The sequence below is a fragment of the Cyanistes caeruleus genome, chromosome 13 (assembly GCF_971803275.1).
Source record: "Cyanistes caeruleus chromosome 13, bCyaCae1.hap1.1, whole genome shotgun sequence".
Taxonomy (NCBI): Eukaryota; Metazoa; Chordata; class Aves; order Passeriformes; family Paridae; genus Cyanistes; species Cyanistes caeruleus.
The window spans coordinates 8,580,602-8,602,134 of record NC_141713.1 but is presented as its reverse complement, the minus strand read 5'-3'; the positions used below and the strand labels follow the sequence as shown (position 1 = coordinate 8,602,134).

At 44.8% G+C, this 21,533-nt stretch overlaps 2 protein-coding genes across 3 annotated transcripts; one reads left to right on the top strand and one right to left on the bottom strand.

Moving 5' to 3' along the window:
- Window positions 1–307: 307 nt before the first annotated feature.
- TLNRD1 (talin rod domain containing 1) lies at window positions 308–2,380 on the bottom strand. The gene has a single exon (XM_023933916.2). The coding sequence runs from the start codon at window positions 2,141–2,143 to the stop codon at window positions 1,076–1,078; it is 1,068 nt and encodes a 355-aa protein (XP_023789684.1). The 5' UTR covers window positions 2,144–2,380; the 3' UTR covers window positions 308–1,075.
- A 4,296-nt stretch (window positions 2,381–6,676) lies between these two features.
- MESD (mesoderm development LRP chaperone) lies at window positions 6,677–21,135 on the top strand. 2 transcript variants are annotated; one of them, XM_023933915.2, is made up of 3 exons: window positions 6,677–6,870; window positions 17,278–17,510; window positions 18,217–21,135. In XM_023933915.2, the coding sequence occupies exons 1-3, from the start codon at window positions 6,793–6,795 to the stop codon at window positions 18,479–18,481; spliced, it is 576 nt and encodes a 191-aa protein (XP_023789683.2). In that variant the 5' UTR covers window positions 6,677–6,792; the 3' UTR covers window positions 18,482–21,135. The 2 variants fall into 2 exon arrangements, with proteins under 2 accessions (XP_023789683.2, XP_086705673.1); XM_086849547.1 differs by lacking the exon at window positions 6,677–6,870 and adding an exon at window positions 12,105–12,641.
- The last annotated feature ends 398 nt before the right edge of the window (window positions 21,136–21,533 follow it).

Sequence of the window (21,533 nt, the reverse complement as noted above, 5' to 3'; positions counted from 1 at the left end):
CATCACCAGCGCTCTGCAGAGCAGTCCCAGTGCAATGCCAGTGCACAGCAATCCCAGTGTGTGCAACACTGCCCAGCTGTCCACAGATCCAACTGCAGTAGCTCTGTCAGAGGCTCCTGAGGAGGAGGGGTAGTACTGGGAGAGGGACAGTATTTATGCAAATAACAGAACTGAATTGAAGCCTGTATGCTGCTGTCTAGAACTTAGTTACGTTTGTACCACCCATTCCCTGGAGGAAATGACATACAATACAAACAGGCCTAGTTGTTCAATTCTTCAAGTATTAAGAGATTCACAGAAAAGCATCTGAGAAACATAACATTTTAATAGATGAAATAAATACTCCAGTACATGCAAGATAAAAACTGACATTGGAAAAAAATTAAAAATCACTTTTGTTATAGTGTAATTTTGTTTGTTTGTTTAAACACTCACAGTAGCTTTTCCCCCAGTTTGGAAATCAACACGTGGAAAACATAATCACAACCTCCAGTCCTTCCACTCCTACACACCAAATGCACCTCTAACCTAACACTTGATGCAAAATAAAAAGTCATACAAAACAAAAACAAACAAAATAGTAGCTACATCCATCATCTATGTGTTGTTGGGCTTTTTCATTTTTTTAAATGAGTAAGAACTGAGGTAACCTTTTTCCTGCACAACCGAACAGCAAAATTTAGAAGGGAAATTTCGGAAGACAAGACAAGACAAACTTTAAAAACCGCACCCAGCGCGATTAAAGCTCTTTTTTTTTTTCTCCTTTTTCTAAGATACCCCCACCTCCCCAAATATAAAAAACTTTGAAACAGTTTTACCACTTGTGTGAAGACCTTGTTGAATAAAGGAAAATTTATCTGCAGATATTTGCTTAACTTTAAAGTAAAATAAAAAGAAGCCAAAACTGGCTACCTTTATTAGTACATATAGTTTGAATATGTTCTGCTTCTTCACCACATGAAATCAAAGGATTGGGCTCATCCAAGCAAATTCTTTGGTATACAAAAAAGGGGTGAGGAGGTGGGATATTATTTTCCTTTAGCAATGACTGGGATCTAAACAGAAGATGTGGGGGTTAATTCACAGAATTGGAGTTCACTGGCGGTAAAGTCCTGGGTGAAGATCTTTCTCTTAGTGCCTGAGATAGCAGGTTGCAACCATCCGAGACGGCGCAAGCTGAGTTCCTCAACCTTTCCCTGTAATCGCTCATTTTGGTGCTACTTTCGGGGTGTTGGGCTATATCCCTGAGGCATTGGGTCAGGAGCACACAAGCAGATACCACACTCATGGCTCCTCCTAGGATGGCAGTTTGCACAGCTTTGCCCTCTGGATTAATGGTGGCAGCTTTACCCAAAAACTGGGGCTCAGTGGCAAAGCCCACCAGAGCATAGACAGACTGCACCAAAGGTCCACTGAACAAGACGCACCGGTTCCTGGTCAGCTCGCTGGGCGAGGTCTTGACCTCCTTGACACAGGCCAAGAGGGCAGAGGCGCTGGTGCTCATACACTTGACACTGAGTTTGAACTGCTCCTTAGCAAATTTATCCTTGGATTTCTCACTGGCCAGCACGCAGGCGTCTGTTAGGAATTTCAAGTTCTTGGACATGTTCTGAGAAACCTCCAGCAGGAGCTGAGGGCTCATATCTGCCAAAGGGGTGGTCTTCAAGACCCCGCAGCCGTGCTCCACCTCATGCCTACATCGGGTGACCTTGTAGCGATCCACCAAGCCAGGCATGGCAGGCTGGGCCCCCGGAGTCTCCACTGCAGCCAGGTAGGCAGCGTGGGCAGAGCACTCGGTCAGGGAGACCACCAGCTCCCCCATCTCCATCAGGCTTTCTCCCACCTCCCCGAAGCGTCCCATGTTGAGCTGGCTCTGGACGTCATGGGTCAAGATGGAGAGTCCTTTGGTCCTGGCAATGATCGTGTCCCTGCACTTCTCGAAGGACTCACCGAAGACAGACAGACTCTCGGTGTTCACCGGCCTGGTCTCGCTCGACAGCAGAAGCAAATCGGCCACCAGTTGCATCTTGATCTTGCAGTGGTCGCAGATAGAGATGAGCTTCTTCCTCTGCAGGGAGCTGCTGCTGGGGATGCCGCCGGCGGAGACCTCGCTGCTGGACTTGCCGGAGCCACCGCTAGCCATAGCGCCGGGGGGGCACTCGCATGCCGCTCGCTACCCCGCTGCCGCCGCCTCCCGAGCAGTCCCGACTGAGCCCGGCAGGATCGCTCTGCCTTTTCCGCAACATCATTCCATTAATCGCCGGGAGGCAAGAAAAGGCTGTGGGCGCCGGGGCTGCCGCTGCTGCGGGAGCGAGCTCGGCCGGGGCGCCCGCCCCGCTCCGGCGCCAGCCTCCGCTCCTACGGCGCTCCCGCGGCGGGGCGGCGCTCGCCGGGCGCCCCCGGGCCCCGCTCTGGCATCCTTTAGCTAAAAACACGGAATTATTTTTTTTTTTTTTTTTCCTTTCCTTTTCGCACGCTGGCTCCCCTTCCTTCCACCGCCTCGTCCGGCTCCCCGGCTGCGGGATCCTGCGCGAAGTTCCCTTTAGCAGACGCAGTAGCTCAGGGACGCGCCGCCGCCGCGCGGAGTTGGGGCAGGGGCGCAGCCCTCCAAGTTGCTACCGCGCCCCCGGCGCCTCCGCTCGGGGAGCGCCCGCCGGGCGCAGCTCGCAGGGGCCGGAGGGGCGGCGGCTGCGCACCATGTGCCGCCCCCGGCGCCCGCCGCGGCCCCGGCTCGCAGGAAGCGCCGCGGAGGGTGTGGCCCGCCCGCCCCGCACGGCCCCGCCGCGCACCCGCGGGGAGCCGGCCCGGGAGGGGAGAGGGGCACGGCGGGGAGCCGGGACGCGGGGGACCGCGGAGGGGAAGGGGGGGGGGAAAAAAAAAAAATAAAAAAAAAGAAGAAAGAGAGGAGAGGAGAAAAAAAAAAAAACGCTCCACCGGATCCGGGTGCTGGGGCGGGCGGGCGGATCCGTTCCCCTTCCTTTGCCGCTGCCTCACTCCTTCCTGCCGCGATCATTCACGCGGCCGCTGCGCGCTCGCTCCCCGCCGCGGTCCATCCCCTGCGCCCCGGGCCCTCCTCGCCGGCTCCCGCGGTGGCCGCCGCACCAAGTTAGGCTCTCCCCGCAAACAAGGGTGGTGGCCGCGGGCTGCAGCCGCGGATGCTGCGACCCGCCCGGCCTTGCGCTCCTCCTGCCATCTTCCCTGGCTGAGCCGCCAACTCCCAGGGAAGAAAAAAAAAAAAAAAGAAAAAAAAAAAATAGGGGAAAGAAAAAAAAGAGGGGGAGGAAATCTTCGTTTAAATTCCCTTTCTCAGGCTTTCAGACAAACTACTGGGAAGCGGCGGCTGCGACGGCGCTGCCAGCCAGACGCTGCACGGCTCTGGGGGAGCTCCCCCGCCCCGCTGCCTTTGCTGTAACCTCACTTGAGCCTATCGAAATCTTTTGTGCGGTGTCACCGCCCTTCGTTTAAATCCTGCCCTCCCCCCGCCGCCGCTCCGCGCCCGCCGCCGCTCGCTCCTCCCAGGCGGAGGGGGCAGCAGCGCCGGCACCGCCCGCCGCCGCTGCCCCGTCCCCGCCGGAGGGGCTCCGTCACTAAACCAACAGCGGGGCATGCCGGAGCGACAGGCCGGCGGGAGGAAGGCCAGAGGCAGCCGGAGAGCGGCGGCCCGGGTGCGCGGCGGCGCTCGGAGCGCTCGGAGAGCGAGGAGCGAGGAGCCGCCCCAGCGCCGGGGCACGGGGGCCCGGGAGCCGCTCCCGCCCGGGCCCTGCCCCGGGCCACCCGCCAGGTGAGTCGGCGTTCCGCTCGGAGCTCCCGGCCCGCAGGACAGCGCTGTGCCGGGCTGGCCCGGGCCGCTGGCAGAAGCCGTGCCCGGTGACAGAGGCCGGGACCAGCCCCCATCCCCGGTGCGGCTGCCGCAGGAACCCGGCCCGGCCCCGGCAGCGCTGGAAACGCGGGACGGGCGATTGCTGCAGCTTTCTTTACACAGAAATACTGCTCCCAGCACTGGCCTTGACCCAGATTTTAAACCAATGAATGCGAATTTGGGCCGTCGCTCTCCCGTTTCTGTCGCTGTTTTTGAGCGCTGGTTACCATTTATTAGACTTTACAGGAAGATGTAAACCTACTGACACTGCTGTGTAATGAGTGCTCTAGGAAGACTTTCTCTGATCTGTTTCCATTCTGCAGCACACCGAGAACTTTTTGAGACGATTCTTGTCCAAAGCAAGATGTTACGCTTAGTAAACCTGAGGCACACATCAGACTCTGTCCCATTGCACATCAATAGAATTCTGGTTAATCAAAACCCATGTTGAAACCACTTCTTACATTTGTTACATATTTTGTTGCAGCTTAAGCTGCAGCCAAATTATTTTGCTACATTATTTTGCTCCTTTCAATCAGAATTCTAAGTCAGCTGCCTAATTCTAGGCATTTACAATGCATTTAGCAGGTTACAGAACTCTAGAAGTACATTTGTCCCGATTCACAGTTAACACCCTGCTACATATCCCTGCTACTGCAGGGGTAGAAGTGACCTTGAAATAAACAGGAATTGGACCAGATTCCTCACTTGAAATTGCAGGTCAGATCCAACGATGTCCTGGCATAAATAGAGCCCACCTAAGGGATTCCACACATCTAAAGAGCTTTGAACAAGTTTTTTTGCACATATTCTCGGCCATTAGCTAGAAGAACCTTTGGCCTTCTACTTGTAGAGGAGGATGTGAGCAGGATGAACACAGATGTGAAAGTGGGGGGGTAACAGGGTGTACATATTTGGGGGGCATATTTTTTTTGCCATAAAGCCAGGCTTGAGGAGAGGGGTAGATACTGGTCTATGGGTGTGTCAGAAATACGGCAGTTCTCCACCCATCCCTCCTCACAAAAACAGTGTGAGGGAAATTCTGTTTACTTGAGTCAGATTATTGCAGTTTCAAGGAAGGTCATGATTTGGGCCTAAACAATTTTGGCTTACTGCCAGCAACTTGTTTTCAAAAGTATAAATAGAAATTACTTCAGAGTACTCTGAAAAATAAAAATCAATGGGCAGGAGAAGCCAGCTGAACTGTATTTCAAAGTATTTCCAGGTGTGTCCTTAAATGAGGTGAGATAGTATGCAACAAGGAATGTCTCTCATAAATATTAACCTAGTTTATCTTTAATGAGGTTTGACTACATTTAATTAGTTTGAAAGATTTCATTTTAGAAAACGTAGGTCTCATTCCTGGCTAGAAGAGGTGTTACATGACCTAATAATCTTTTCCATTTTTAGATGCTGCTGCCTGCCATGATGCTCTGTGTGATTTGTACCATTCCCCAAGGACAAAGCAGAGCGATCCTTGGTTTGGACAAGTCCTGCAGTGCCTCCTCCACCAGTCTCCCTCCACAGAAACCCAGCTGGGCCTTAACCATGGCAGTTCCTACAAGGTGACAGGGCCACAAAGCTCTTAATAACTGCTACAATATAAAGCAAATAGTTTTCTAGCTCTTACAACACATCCACAAGAGTGATCCAGTCCTTCTCTGCCTTGGTATTAGCAAGGGGGAAAACTGCTAATTTTTGTCCTGTAGTAGGTGCTGCATGTGGACAGTGTCCAAGGAAGCCTTGCCAAGTGCTATTTTCCTCCCATAGTAGCCCTGGGTGTTTAGCTTTTCTACATATTAAATGATTGGGGAAGAGTGACTTGGCTTTTGCTTTTTGAAAAAAATAATGTGGAAAATACCACTGTCATTAGTCATTTTTACCATGGAAGTGGCATTTCCTGGAGCAGCTCCCTCTTAGATCCATCCTAGAGACTGCAGGGCTGCTGCCTAGGTACACCTGGCCTAGCTGGATTCCCTCTTTGTGTTTCCATGAACATACAGCCTCATCCTAAAAGGCAGCCTTGGAGGTGGATTCTCTGGGGCTGGTAACCTGAGCAGAGCTGAGTCAGGAAGGTGTGTGCTTTAAAGTGCCAGTACATGCATCTCTTGACTGAGGAGGAAACTTGTACCCAGTGATGTTTGGGGTGGCTATTTCCTTTATAAGTCTTCTGTGCCTCTCTTTCAAGGAGAATGTGTTCATACCCATGTGTTTCACAGCTGCTGAGTGCAAAGGTGACCCACAGGACTTGGGCAGCTCACTGCCTTGCTGTAAAAACTTGGAAGATGTGAAAATCAGGTGGCCATGCTTGGCTTTAAAAAGATTTCACTGACAGTCTGAATGAATTAACTCTCTGGGGTTCAAACCAGCAGGCATTGTCAGATACAAGGGATTAAAAGGCTTTTTAATGTGGCTTAGTAGTGTACAGAAGATTGGCTTACTTGTATGAGCTCTTCTTTTGTCACATTGATCTTTATTTTGCATTGTGCTTAGTACAACAGAAACTGGAGGCTGAAGTCTTCTTTCCTGAATCATCTGACAGGACTTGGCCCTTTTATTGCTTAGTAAAATAATTTTTTGTGAAGGAGGAATTGATTTTTGCCAGTGTAGCCACTGTTGAGTAATAGCTGAAGAATACCAAGTTGTAATAATTTCATGAGCACTGTATGTGGCCAGGTTGGTGAGAGGAAGTTACTATAGGGTGAGTTGTACTTCTTTATATTGCTTTGCTCTATAGATGTATCGATCTAACCTAATAGGGAGCTAGCTGATGAAGGAATAAAAGGCAATTCAGCGGTTCCCCTGTGTCACCTTTATGTGGCTAAGCCCATGAGGTGGTAATTATGGGAATGATAGCTCCAGTTCTGAGGGATGCAGCTGGTTTGCCAGGCTGTAAACTAAAAATTATAGGAGGATAAAGTTGGCAGTGACTGATGGCAGAAATACTTCAACACCAAGGCAGACTTTGCAGAAGAGTGTGGATGAAGATGAGCCTTCCTCTCTGCAGCAGTGTAAGTCACACAGAAGGAATGGCAAGTGTGTTGACCAGCTTACTGCTCTTAAGTTCTATTTTGTCATAAATGTTTTAGTACTGAGTAAGTGTTTTGTGGTCAGTACTTACAGCCAGTACTTCATGAGAGACTAAATCTGTGAGGTCTGGGTCTGTCTTGGGTCTGCAGAGGTATCCATGGTCGATGCACTGGGGGTGCAACCCGAGAACTGGTGTGCTTGGAGCCAAAAACACAGATCTGGAGGAACAGTTAACTAGGCACTCGAGACAGCAAAGTGCAAACGCAGTCACAAGGTTTTTTTTGTCTTTTGTCTATAAATAAATAGGTTTTAGAATAGTGTGTGGGCTTTCACATACAGGTTTAATTAACCTTGGTGTTCTGATGTGGTGGTTTGTGTTTGTTCTTCTTTTAATATGGTGTAGTCAAAAACACAGTATCAAAGGTAAGAACAAATTTATTACTTAGACACCATTAACATAAATATCCCAGTAGTGGGATGCTGGTCAGTCCCTGTTTCTCAACTGAAAGGTAATACAGCAAAAGAGGTTTTTCTCTTGTCCTTTTATTCACCATTTATTGCACTGTTTTCACCACTTGCTGTCTATAATCGATTGGTTGTCCCCTGCTGTTACCATGGATATTTAATGCATTGACATGGAAAAGAGACACATTTTTATGAAAAGGAAAATGCAGTTACAAAACTCCTCTTGCACTGAATGGACAGTTCTGCCATATCTTATGTGACTACAGCCAATAATGGCTTTTTGCTTCTTGCTCTTGCCTGCCACCTACACGCACAGACATCCCTCCTGCACCTCCAGTGTCATGAGGCTGGTGCCCAGGAGGTGCCCTGTGGCTCCTCGTGTCCATTCTCCCTCCCTGGAGCAGGGGAGAAGGGCCAGAGGGAGATTTTGTAGCCTTGGAACTCAGGAGCACTTAATGGAAGAATGGCAAGTGCTGGCAAATGCTGTTGGTTGGAGTGGTCCAGCATAAACAGGAATCCAAGACCCTCCCTTAGACTCTTACGTCTGGGTTTTTTTGAGATCAAAGGAGAACATGGTATTTTGAACAAAATGTGCAAGGGCCCACCCTTCCTGAACTGCACTTCTGGTGGTATATGCTGTCCTGCAGCTGTAATACTCTACAGAACGGTTGGGTTTCTCCACTCCCTGCCCTCTTTTAATATGTATCATGAGAGAAATTCAATAGATGTTTTCACAGGAGTCTCTGATCCTACACTGCTCTCATTGTGCCTCTGTGTTCTGTGAGCAGGGCTGCTGATCAGTAACAATTTACATCTAGCACCTCTGATTCATCTGAAGTTCATGTAATGTATTACTTACATTAGATGGAGGTGCCAAAACTGACCTGTAAACCTAAAATGAAATTAGGACTACAAAACTAATTTCATTTAGATTGTGAAAATTAGACTATAAATGGAATTCCTGTGGGAACTGTGTAAATCTTCTTTGACATTGTTTTAATGTAATTCTTTTCTTAATAGGATAACTTTAAATTGCGTAACCAGTACATAGTTTTAACTAGCACAGATTTGTAGCAAATTTTGCAGTAAGATGAGGAACATTCTGTGGTGTTTCTGAATTTAAGGATTACACTGTATAGCTTTAATGGAGTTGACTAGACAGTCAGGCATCAGATACCCTCCCCAACCCTGAGCAGAGAGGTAATGAATGACACAAAGCTGGGATGTCATTTGTCAAATATCTCTGTCCCATCAGTAAATTTTAATTTATAAAATGCACGTGGATGTATGTACAGGATAACACAAATTCAGGGTAAAGATTTGTTCTATGTTCAAAACTCAAGTCAGAATCTGAATTTTAAGGTTAGTACCTGGATCAGAATTCCATGTCCAAATCACAGTAGTTAATCCCTAATCTAGGAAAATTTTGAATTAAAGACCTAGTTTTTCAAACTGGATCCAGGAATTTAAGATCTGACTAGCTCCATGTCATTTTGTGTGCTCTTAATTGATGTCAACACAAAATTTGTGTTCTCTTAATAGATGGCAAGTAAGTGTGCTTGTCTTATGCATGAAATTAAATTAAGGACCGAAATTATTCTGAATAATTCAAATGCTCATGCTCCAGATGACAGCATATTCTGCTTGCTGTGCTGCTTTTTTTCTTAGACATGTTCTTGTTTTTAAAGATAACATGTTCAGGTCTGATTCTTCAAGTTTAATTCTGCCTGTGAGCAAATTCAGAGGGTTGGATTAACACATGCACTATCTGTGCATGAGAGCTCAGGCATTAGATTCTCTCTTCAGGGGAACATTTAAGGTACTTGAGATAATTTGACTAATGAAAACAATAATTTTGAATGTTTTACTGCAAATAACTCATAATATCCTGACATTCTGTAGAATGTATAATAGTGCTTTTAAACAGAAAAGAATATGCTGAATGCTGGGACATCTCTAAACTTACTTGAAGTTTTCTGGCTCTCTTACTCAGCAAGTCTTCTGTATTGTTTAAAACAATATTGTCCTGGTCCTGCTCTAAGCCAGTAGGTGCAAAAGCCTGTCAGGTAGTATAAGAGTCAGATATCAATCATTTTTTATATCCAAAATCACCACTACAAGGCTGCCTTGCACAACACTTAATTCATCTGGGCCTCTGTTAAACATCCTTTTGTGTCAGTAAAGTTCTTGAAATGACTTGATTCTTCCAGACACAGCGAGTGCTGATAGCAGGCAGCCCTTGCATGTTCCTTCTCCCTTCTGCATGCTTAGGGCTGGTCTTCTGTCTGATCGTCTATTTATCCTTCCAAGAAGGCAGGCACTGCCTTTTCCATAATGAAGTCAAGCTCTTTGTTCTTTCTAAGGTTTCATTCCAAGGAATGTCAAAGAACAAACTTTAAAATTCTAGCATACTGTATTTGCAAAGAAAAGTAAAATGTAACAGATAGGAATCCACTTTCAAATAGAAAATTGCACATAAAACTGTGCCACCAGCAAAGACTTGAGAGAGCTGTTGGCAGTTAAAAATTAACATTCTTCTCCCAACTCATAAGAAAGAGTGGTATGGAAAATACATTTTGAACAAATATAGTCCTAAAAATAGGAAAAAAAAAGAGGATCTCAAACTTCATTAGCAGAAACTTAAACATCCTGAATCCTCTCATCTTACAGCTTGACCCAGCCCTGCTCAATAATGAAAACAGTTTACAAGAGAAGGTAGATTTGCTTTTCTGATGGGTATAACTTTATAATTAAAGGTACTACTAATAAAACTTGAGTGTTGCAGAAGCAAAAATGACAATCACAGCTTGAGACCTTCCCTGGCATGACTATATGGGAGTTTTAGCTACAAGGTAAAGCATTTACCCCCTTACTCTTGCAATCTGCAATGAAAGTAGCTATGTATTACTTAATACATTCTGTATTGCAGTCCTAATAGTGTTAGCTGTTAGGACTATAAAAACTGCTAAGAAATGTGAAAATGCTTAAGCTATAAAAAGCATATTGGCATGATTCAATAGATGCTCTGATCAAAACACAGCGTGCTTCAATAAAAAGAAAATGCAATTTAATTTGCTCCTGTCAGTGGTATGTGCTGCATTGTGTTTGTTTCTTGCATGGGAAAGAGGAACAGCAGAGAACAGGGGCTGAACAGGTGTTTGTCCTGCAGCTGACCCCACAAGCAGCAGACTTGAACGAATCTTCCCAGACACAGAATTTTGCCTGAGCAGAGGTAGTTGCAAAGTCAGAGCCAAGCATGAAAACTACCTCCTTTTCAAATTAAAGCTTTCATTGGCATGACAAGGATATGTATAGTGTTGTTTGGTGCAGTTCTGGGTATACTGAACAACTTGTTCACCTACCAAAGGGAATCGGGTTACTTTTGAGATCTGTATCTGAACGTAGTATCAGATACTAAAGAAAATAAGTTGGCTTGGTTTGTTCTAACAAGAAAAAAGAGAATTGAAGAAAATATTTCTTAGTAGAAATTCAATGAAAATATTTTATGCTTCAAGTCCAGCATTCCAAGATAGAATCTTTTTTTTTTTTCCCATGAATATACGCACGATCCAGTAATAACAAAAGTTAGCAGAAACCTATTTTAGTAAAACCTCATTAATCACAGCAATCTGATATAGTATACCTGATGTTCATTATATTTAATGAGAAATCACCGAGCAAATGTGCTCATTAGTGGCTGTGGTATTGGATAGCTCTGTGAGAAGTACTTGTCTAAAGCCTGTTTCAGTTATGTACATTTAACAAGCTCCACGAATAGCTCCGGGCTGCTTCCTGTTCCTCAGGCACTGGCAGCGTGTCTGAAATGTTTTAAAATGTGTGGAGGCTGCAGCCCAGGCTGGTTGTTTATGGGGGTGCTGAAATCTTGGATCCCACATCCTCCTCTGCTGTTTCTCATGGTACGTGTGCCGTGTCTCCCTGGTGTTCACCAGCTACATGGCCCTGCAGTGTCTGCTCCCTTCAAGAGTTATTCTGGGCTTTAGAGAGCCTCCCCAAACCCACCCCCTGCCTCCTGACTGCTTTGGTTTTCAATTTGCACACCTTGCCCATAAAGGCAGTCGGTTCCTAGTTGATTACACATCCAGAACTGGATCATCTGGGGATGAATCTAAGTGATCTGTGAAGTGCCTTCCGACCCAAACCGCTCTAGGATTACAGGATTCTATAACAGTAATGGAATTTGGGTTGAGGAGTTCTCTCAACAGAATTAGTTCCTCTGCTCTGAACTTGGTCTGCAGCCTGACTGCAGTTAATACCTACCAGCAGCAGTAACAGTGATGCTTCCTTGAATTCCCAAGTTTAAACTTACTGGAATCCTAGGTGAGAGGTAGAACAGAACATTGTGCTGTTTGTAATTAAAATGCTACCACGAGGAAAAAAATGAAGACTGGAATGAAGTAAGGCTGTGCTGACATCCATGCATGTAATTTGGTTTAGATAATGGAAAAACAGCCTGTACAAAGAAAAACCCGTATCTCATATTTTTTTGTGGCGGTCACATGTTCTGGAATTGTATTTTAGTAACAAACAGCATTAGTTTTAATAATTTTCTTTTAGAAAAAAATTAATGTTGCTGAGACAGTAATCAAAATCAGAAGACTTATGCAATGGGCCCAGTCAGCAAACCCGGATACTTTTCATCCTGTTTCTTTAAAGAAAGCAACAAGAAGCAACCACATAGTTTAGATCCCAGGCGCTGGGCCCAGCATTTATCGTTTTAACCTCTCAGTGCCCAGCGTTCACTCCCTGCCCGGGCCCTGCAGGACCGCACCGGCTGCAGCGGGGCTTCGTGTGGGGACAGCGGCAGCCGCTGGGGAGCTGGCAGTGCCCGGCAGCTCCGGGGAGCCGGCCTGGGCCTCGCCCAGCCCGGCCCGACCCATCCCACCCCGCCGCCCGTCCAGCTCCTCCTCCCGCCCCGATCCGTCCCTCCTCGCCGCCCTTCCAGCTCCTCCTCCCGGCCCGATCCGTCCCTCCTCGCCGCCCTTCCAGCTCCTCCTCCCGCCCCGATCCGTCCCTCCTCGCCGCCCTTCCAGCTCCTCCTCCCGGCCCGGCCTCGCTGCCCCCGCCCATGAGGCGGCCGGGGCCGCCTTCCCGAGAGCAGAAGATGGCGGCGGCCGCGGGCTGGGCGGTGCTGGCCCTGGCGCTGTGTGTGAGCGCGGCGGCCGCGACCGGCGGCTCTGAGGGGAAGCGGCGGGAGGGGCCGCCCAAGAAAAAGGACATTCGGGACTACAATGACGCGGACATGGCCCGGCTGCTGGAGCAGTGGGAGGTGCGGGAGTCGCCGGGGCCGGCGGGGTCCGCTCGCACCACGCGGAGGGAACGCCGCGGCTACCGGGGGGCGGCCGGGCCGGGCCGGGGCAGCTCCGCGGGCAGCGGCCGCTCTGCACAGTGGTGGGAAGGCGGGGGATCCCCGGGCCTGGGCGGGAGGGATTCCCGAGGCTGCTGAAGGGTGGCCGGTGCCGTGTTCTTTCCTCCGAGGCTCTGGGTCCGTGTATAGGGGTTTCAAAGTCGGGGCGAGCGGCCCTCGGCCTACCCTGCCCGGCTGGCCCTGTCCCGCCTTCCCAGAGCCCCAGCACCCAGCCTGGTGCTCGGTCCCTGCCAGCAGCCTCGTCTGGCTGAAAAGTCGGGTTTTTTCAAAGTATTGAGCCATACACATTATGTGACCGAGGGTGGATACCAGGCGGAATATTCATTTCACGTTTACAGGGTAGATACGTTATTGTTTTAGTTTGGTGTGTCTTTCTTGTCTTTCCTCATAGTAACAACTTCTAATTCCAGCTCTCTCTTATCGCCTTCATCCTTATCATCCCACTGCCTTAACTTTCCTTGGCGGTTTCCCATCACTCTGTTCTCCATGTGATTATCATGCCACTGTTAGGTTCTTTTCACTCTGTTATGTTCCATCATCTTCTGATAAATACCAGAGCAGTCCTTACTGTCATTTATTCTTTCCCGTGAGGTTTGTCCCTGGAATATTTTGCAAAAATCCATAAAGGTAATAATAGAGAGAAAACTTCTGTTTATGTAACACCAGTTGCAGCTGTAAGTCAAGGTGGAGAATTGTGCTTTATATGTGAATTATAGATAAAGTAACAGGGAGTATGGATGCCTGCCTTGGCCCTGGTTGGCAGGTTATGGACTTATTCATCCCTTGGATTGTTACTGCATGTATGCCTTTAGCAAGGGAGGTTCTTAGAGAATTGAGTTGAAATTTTAAATAAAATTAGTAAAAGGCTCAAAGTTCACTTTTCTTTTAGTGGTATCAGCCAAGGACCCAGCAGGCCCAGCTGCTAAAAAATCAACGCGTAATATTGCCCAACTTGAACCAAATTTAGCCTTGTAGGAAAAAAAAAAATCTTAAAAGGTGAGCATCTCCTTTTAATGAGGTGGCTGAAAGGGAGGCTCAGGTTAATGCTGTTGTAACTCTTGACTGTATATTCTGCTCCAGCCCTAGTGGGCTGTTGAGGGTTTTTCCTTTTCAGCTGGAGCAGGTTCCTGATTCAGCTTACGTTGTGATGCACGAATGCAGATGTGGCAGAGCAGCTGGGGAGTCACTGCTCAGGCTGGGTGTAAAAGTGGCCAGTTCTTTTCCCCAGGATCAAGTTGACGAGCAGAGAGATGGCTTTTGTATTTGGATTGAGGATGTTTATTTTTCTTACCTATATTCATTCTCACACAGAGTAAGCACTTCTACACACTTACCTGACAAGCTACAAATGGTGACCTAGGGCTCTGTCCACAAGGCCTTTTAAGCATAAATTATCAAATTTATCCAATTATCAAATGCCAACTAATTTATTTTTACTTTTAACCCAATAACCAAACACCCGTGTTCCGCACTGTGTACCTTTCTGTCCAATCACCCGATACCACCCAAAACCACGAAGAAGAAGGAAGAAAGGCAAAGACAAGCCAAGGCCCTAGAACCTCCATCTTGTCCCTCATTCACTACTATATCTCAAACTATAAAGTCCAAAATTTTCACCCGGTGACTTAACATAATTCTGTCTAACTCACACATTCACGTTCCCAGTTTCTCTACTTAGTTTTAGAAGCCTTCTCCATGGTCCAGTGTTCTCTCGAGTGTCTGAGCCTGTCAGCACAGATTAAGAGACATTTTCTGTGCCTGGGGCTCCAGCAGCTGGGGGTGTCCCTGAGGAGATGCACACAGAGCAGAGCTCAACAATTAGGGGTTGTTTGGCATGGTCAGTTGCAGGGCCTTTTGCCCTGCACACAGGAAACATGAAAGGCTTGAGGGGGTGGTGGCCTGAGGGTGGAGAAGAAGGGGTATGAGTGCACTTGATGGAGTGGGATGAGAAACAAAGGGGCCACTGTGAATTCGGTAAGAGGAGGAGCTACGCTTGGGAATGAGGGCCACAGGGCATAGATCTGTACAGAATCAAATGTCATTACTTTCGACTGAATGAAATTATCCCAAATATTTTTTATTTCCGTGGCAATTAGACTAAAACCATTGGAGGATGGTGGTTGTGACTTTCTTGGGTTCAGCTGCAAGCCTGAGCCTGTGGCTCCAGCAGCTTTCCCAGCAGGAGCAGCCACCTCTGTGCAGGAGCTCGTGCTGCCCCTTGCTCCTTGTGCATGACTGCCTGGTGATCCGGGAGAGCGATCTGCTGGAAAACAAGGATGGGCAACGGGGCAAAGAGGCAGTGGTGCTTCAGCAGCTCACTTACAGCCTGGAGGAAGCCACCAAGGGATTTTCCTCATGGAAAGGGACTCTCCTGAAGCCTGGAGTCCTGGGGAGCTGGACACAGAACGGAGAATCTGGGCCAGAGGTGTCTTAGTTTCTGAGATCTCTGGTGCTTTAAATAGTTCATTACTGTTACAAGCTCAGGATTCCTCAGGCTTGACTGACCATTGAATTGGCAAAACAGTTAAGTGGCATATGTTACTAATGTTTTTAAAAATCAAAATGTAGTGCATTTAGGAGAAATTTCTGAGAGTGGGAACTGAGGGGAGGAGCAGGTGAAGGATTATGCAGGTTTTCCTGTGTCTGTGTAACACTTTCCCTCTGGAACCTCATGTTACTGTTAAAGTGACTGAGTGTCCTAGACTTTTCAAAGCAAAATCTTTCACTTTTTTACCTTTTTAGATAGCTTTAAGCACAGCTGCATGACATTTTGTACAGAAAATAAGAAAATAAATGCCATCTAGGGGAGCTCTTGGCATCTTCTGATAATACTCCCATTCAAACTGTAAGAATACAACTTCAGGAGCATTTAGTTGAATAGTTAAGAAAACAAGTAGGTAATACATGTTAGCAGCTCATTTGTTGTCACAAAACCCAAAGTCAGTTTCTGCATTTTACACAGAGTATTTGGAAATGTTTCTTTCTGCCTTTTTCTTTCAAAACTGAAATATGTTTGTTTTGTTCTACTTAAACCACACTTAAGTTTCAATTTGCTCTTATTTGTGGAGAATGTTTTCAGTCAATCACATGAGATTTTGTATTTTTACTGTTCTTTACCAATTTGACCATTCTCAGGCTTTCTGTAAGATAAGTAATGTTCCCACTTAGTGATGGTACGGACTTGGGCTCTCCTTCCCTCCCAGTTCACTCATTTCAGAAATTTCAAGGCGTGTGAACTACTTCAAAGCATGTTTCTGACTTGCAAAATTGAAACAAAGACATAATTAGTAGGGAAAGAAAGGATAAAGTTTAAGGCTCCTACAGCTTCTGTTCTGTGGTCCCTAAACTTTAAACTGTTGTCTGGAAGAAGCTGCAGAAGTGAGCTGGGGAAGGAACATGGGTCAGTTGTGTGAAACCTTAGCCTTTGAGGAGCGTGGGATGCTCCATGGGTGTGTAGGAGGATGCTGCTGGGTTTGTGTATAAGCATTTGCAGAGATGTGAGGGTGGTGCACCTCTGAGAGCTGGAAATCAAGCTCAGCTCCTGACCTTTGAGGCCTCTGAAGGCGAATGTCTTTACCTACTGCTACAGGTCATGTTCCCAATGCTGTGATCTTGAAATCACGACAGCACCTAAAATATCTGCCTTAATTCCTGCTCATTTAATGGTGTTTAGGTGAATGCCAGTGTAAAACTTCTGAGGGGTTTTATTCTGTTTTTAATACTTTTTAATTCTACAATACAAACACATGTTAAAGAAATCAGGTTCTGGCTTAATGTAAGTTGTCACCGTATTCAGCTTAGTTGTGAGCGGTTTTAAGGGGTTGTTTGATTGTGCTTTTCCAAATATTTGAATGGTTGTCAGCCTCAGCAGAAGCATCAAGAGGTTAATTTTTTTCTTTTTGGTAGGAGTGATTTACTCTGGGTGATTATGTTGTCAGGCTGTGAGTTAGATCTGTGCATTAGAACCTTTAATCAAAATCTTTCTGTGGCATAAGCACACAGAAAATATGAATTCTTGTGAGTTTAATTGTTTGAAGACACTAAGAAAACTTAAATTCTCAAGCAATCACATGATTCCCAAAAGTGAGTTTTGACCTCTGAAAGCAATACCAAATGAATGTTTTTCATATATGTGTGCATGAGACTTTTTATTGCAACTTTCCCATTTCATCTCACATGCATAATAAATATTTGTGAAACTGTAAAGGAAAAAAATACTATTTTATCAGTTTCATAGGTGGAATTGAATTAGGCTGAAATATTTCTTGGTGTGAGATAAAATGAGATTCCACCTATCGGTATGAAAATGTGCATCATTTTTAGGGGAGGGTTATAAACTGAAAGAGCGCTCTTGGTGAAGTATCTTAAAACAACAGTCACTATTTCTTTTGGTTTCACAATCTCCATCATTCAGCTAAAAATACTTTATCAAAGCATAGTTATTCTCTAAAAAAAGAGGAATTAAAAAAAAAATAAAGACCTAAAATATATTTGTGGAAGAGTTGAGTTTAAAGGTTCCTTGTCATTTTTAAAACAGAAAGATGATGACATTGAAGAGGGAGATCTCCCTGAACACAAGAGGCCTCCAGCACCAATAGACTTCTCAAAAATAGATCCAGGCAAGCCTGAAAGCATCCTGAAGCTGACAAAGAAGGGGAAGACTTTGATGATGTTTGTCACAGTGTCAGGAAATCCCACAGAAAAGGAGACAGAAGAAATCACCAGCTTGTGGCAGGGCAGTCTCTTCAACGCAAACTACGACGTGCAAAGGTGAGCTGTTGTGCACAAAGATAAAGTTCTTGCCTTTGCAGAACCATTTCTTTCTTCCTGAAAATCTTTTCAGCTGTTCATCCTTTGCTGTTCTCCACCTTTATCATTCATTACTATTTCTGTTTCTTTGTCAGTTGTGACAAAACTTTGGTATGGTGCAGAAATCTCTTCAATGCTTATGCATGATGTGTGTGTGTGTAGCCCAAATTTTATCTCACTAGGGTTCAGCTATTTATCAGTTCTAGCTGCAGTAGTTTGCCTCTGTGTGCTTGATAGAAAACATCACACTCTGAAGACTTGTCACCACAAAAGGCTTTCTGTTCCCCTGCTAAAAAATGCGACTCTTTTTCTCTCTGAAGAGAGCATCAGTTTATAACAGAAGAATGTTGTGCTCATGTATTGAGTCTGAGAAGGGTTGCAATAAGTGTATAAAGCAAATTTAGTCCTCATTAGTGGATTTTACATAGTGCCAAATGAGTTCTAGGTTTGTTTCCTTATTCTTGCTTCCTTGGTTACTTATTGATATACTTCATACCTTTTATTCTTCAATGTCCTAGAAGATTGTTCTCTTGTCCCCATCCCCAGGCAACAACTAGACCAGCTTCTTGCTCTTGAACCTGTGCCTTAGTCATGTAGGCTCTCTGAGCAAATGCTGGAGTGTTTGAAAAGCAGAGTTAACTAAAAAAAATTTGGATTTTTCATCTAGGTTTATTGTTGGCTCCAATCGGGCCATCTTCATGCTGCGGGATGGTGGCTACGCCTGGGAGATCAAAGACTTCCTGATAAATCAGGAAAGGTGTGCAGATGTTACTCTGGAAGGTCAGGTTTATCCTGGCAAAGGAGCAGATGAAAATGAGAAAGTGAAAAACAAAACAAAACCTGAAAAAGCAAAGAAGAAAAAAGACGCAGAGAAGAAACCTAATGGTGTCAAAGAGGACAACCGAGCAACCAACCAGAGAGAGGAGCTATGACAGCCACAGTACCCAGACTGAACCCTGCTCTGCTGCTCCTTGAGGGGAACCTGCTGATGAGTCCTGGCTTTTGGGGAGGAAGGAAGCAGAGACTACTGAAGCTTAAATTTGTGTTGAAATTCACCAGTTTACTCACTGCTGTTGGCCATTTGTTTAGTTACAGGAATGGTAACGCTTCATGCTGGCAATTGACTGCTTTAGTTTGTAATTCTTTTATGCTTTTGTTGTTTAAAACTAGCATACAAATCTGTGTGTTTAACATTGCAAACTTAATTTAAGTAGAAAAGAAGAATCGTGGTCTCAGAATACACTGATGCTCATTTGTAGTAGCTGTGTCCATCTTGGGTATGTAAATCATGGATTCACAGCTGCTGTCAGAGAGCCTGGTGCAGTGTGAAAAGATTCTCTTGGAAGATGGTTTGATAGACACAGTTGGCACAAAACTGCCCAAAGTTACAAAGAATAGTGGGCCAAAGATGCCTGAAATTACAGGGTTTAGGACATGTTTGGTTAGACTGTCTTTTTCTTTAAAATAAACTCAACCCATTGTGTCCCAGGAAATCTGTGGCAGTGCTCGGGAGTGTGATGGACCAGGTAGGAACTCTGCTAATGCACTCCAGATCTGTACAGGAGGGACACTCTGTGCCCTTCAGAATTGAATGGAATTGTAGCACCTGCACCAGCAGTGTCAGGGTGAAAAGTGAAGACAAATCCAGGGCTTTCAGGTTGCTCCTGCTGCTAAAGGACTGTGCCTCTGTGCCTGTGGAAGCAGCTGTTCCATGTCCCCCGTTACTCAGGAAGTGAGCTGGAAGAAAAAGCTTTAACTCTGAAGTTAATTTGGTTTACTGATTTAATGGTTTGTTTAAATATTTGAAAAAGCACTAGTTACAGCACAGAGTTAAACTTGGAGTTAGACATATCACTTACTGATGCTGATCTGGATAGAGTTTGGTGGGTGTTTTTTCTTGGTACAGATTCCTGACTGACGTAGTTAATTGTAAATGACCATTTGATTAGAATACAAGAAGTTGGACATATGGGAGCCAATACTTTGCATAATTGGGAAGGGTTTAATATTACTCAGATTGTATTCAGTCAAATGCTTTGCTTAAAATTGTTTCCCTTCTGCCTTACTACCAGTTAGGGACTAAAGGCACCGAGTAGTGTGGTCCACATCATTTTGCAGAGGATGAGAACAGTATCCACTGTCTTCATTCAATACTGGTATGGTGTTACTTTTTCTTTAAGGTGCTAAAATCCAAATATTGGATAAAAGGTCCTAATTGAACCATAATGGTTGATCTTGTGGAATACTTCGGTATCAAAAGTATGAAACTGTGACTGAGTCTTTGTTCTAAAATAAAAGATGTCTCTAAACTTACTGTTTTGAAGAGCAGTAAAACCTTTTAAATAGATCTGCATTTAGTTATGTATTCAAGAGGCAGACCAACTCATCTTTGGTTTCTCTATGTAAGGACTAAATAATGTTGATGAAGGTTCCAGTTGATTCATTTTATTTAATTTTAATTATATTTGTGTGAATTTAGATGAAAGAAACCTTTGCAACTATATTAAACAGGCCTGTACCTGTTTGAGTGGAAAATTAAAATTTGTTTCTTCAGGATTAACTATTACTTTATATTCTACTACTAATGCAGATGTTCAGTGGAGTTGAGAACAGTCTCAGTAGATATTTGGATAGTTGAGATGTACAGTCCAATTCTTGTGCATAACTAATTTATCATTTGGTCACATATTCCGGGTTAGCACCATCATTTGTAAATAATATTGCTTCTCATCTCAAGGGAAGACCAGAGGTCATATGAAACTATAAAAATGAAATATTAATGAGTTTTTGCTTTTCACAGTTATGGTATAGAGGTGACAATTCAGATTTTGATCAGAAAGACATGGAAGTACAGTTTTATATTCCTCTTAATGTTATTTCCTTTTTGATCAGATTGGGTTTGAGACTATTGGAGAAACAATTACTACACTATATAGCCCAGCTTTTAAATATGGATATTTCAGTCATTCATAAATCTACATTTACAGTAGATTGGGGCTTTCCCCTTTGTAGTTAAAAGGAACTTTGTTGAAATTGAACCAGCCAGTTGGCCTTTTTTTTTGCTTGGTTGATTGTTTCTCAGTCAGTTGCCCATGCCAAATGCAGATATGTCTTGTGCCACATAGCTTAATCAAATTTCAAAGTGTTTGGGGGTCTTTTTGGTTGTTTTGTTGGGGTTTTTTTTAGGTTTTTAATCTGTGTGATGACTTGGCAGTTGTTTTCTTTGATATAAAACACAAAATGCCACCTTCACAAAATAAGTTTCTTTTACTCTTCCATTTTTCTTCTCCCTTTTTCATGCTTTACACTAACCAAATACTGAAATATACCAGTATATATGGCAGTCTGGCAGGAGCTGCTTTACTCCAGCCAATTTTTCTCTACTGTCAGAGTTCATTACTCAAGAATAACCTGAATTGCCTTTTAAATCTGGTAAAGTCTTTGAGACGGTTGCACTTGTCCTGGGACTGTGTTACATAACCAAATGTTTGGTGGTGATTTAAGAGGCCCAAATGCTATCACATACATGAATATGTCTATGTGTGTATATATATCTCAAAATAAATATCCTCCAAAAGTTACAAAAGACCAGGAATGTTCTATGAGTGCCTCAGAAGATGGAGTCTCCCTAGGAGGCTTATCAGGCTCTTAATAACAGATTTTTTAGTTCCACATACAGGACATTCAGATACCTCCTTTAAAACTAAATTCAATCAGTTGGGTGGTAATTATTGCTCTTACTATTTCCTTCTTTGTTCATTTCTATACAGAGGTACGTGGAAAATCATCTGTTTTCATGACAGCAAAACATCTGCTGCCTTTCTCCTCCCAGCATAGTGGTTTCTCTGTTCTAGTGCTATAACTAACTTTTCTAAGCTACTGTTCAATTTCTAACCCAGCTCTCCTACTCAGAAAAAACAGTTTGTCAGTGATGCTACACACAGGATGTGGTTGCACTTTGTGGAAAATTTACAATGGACAATC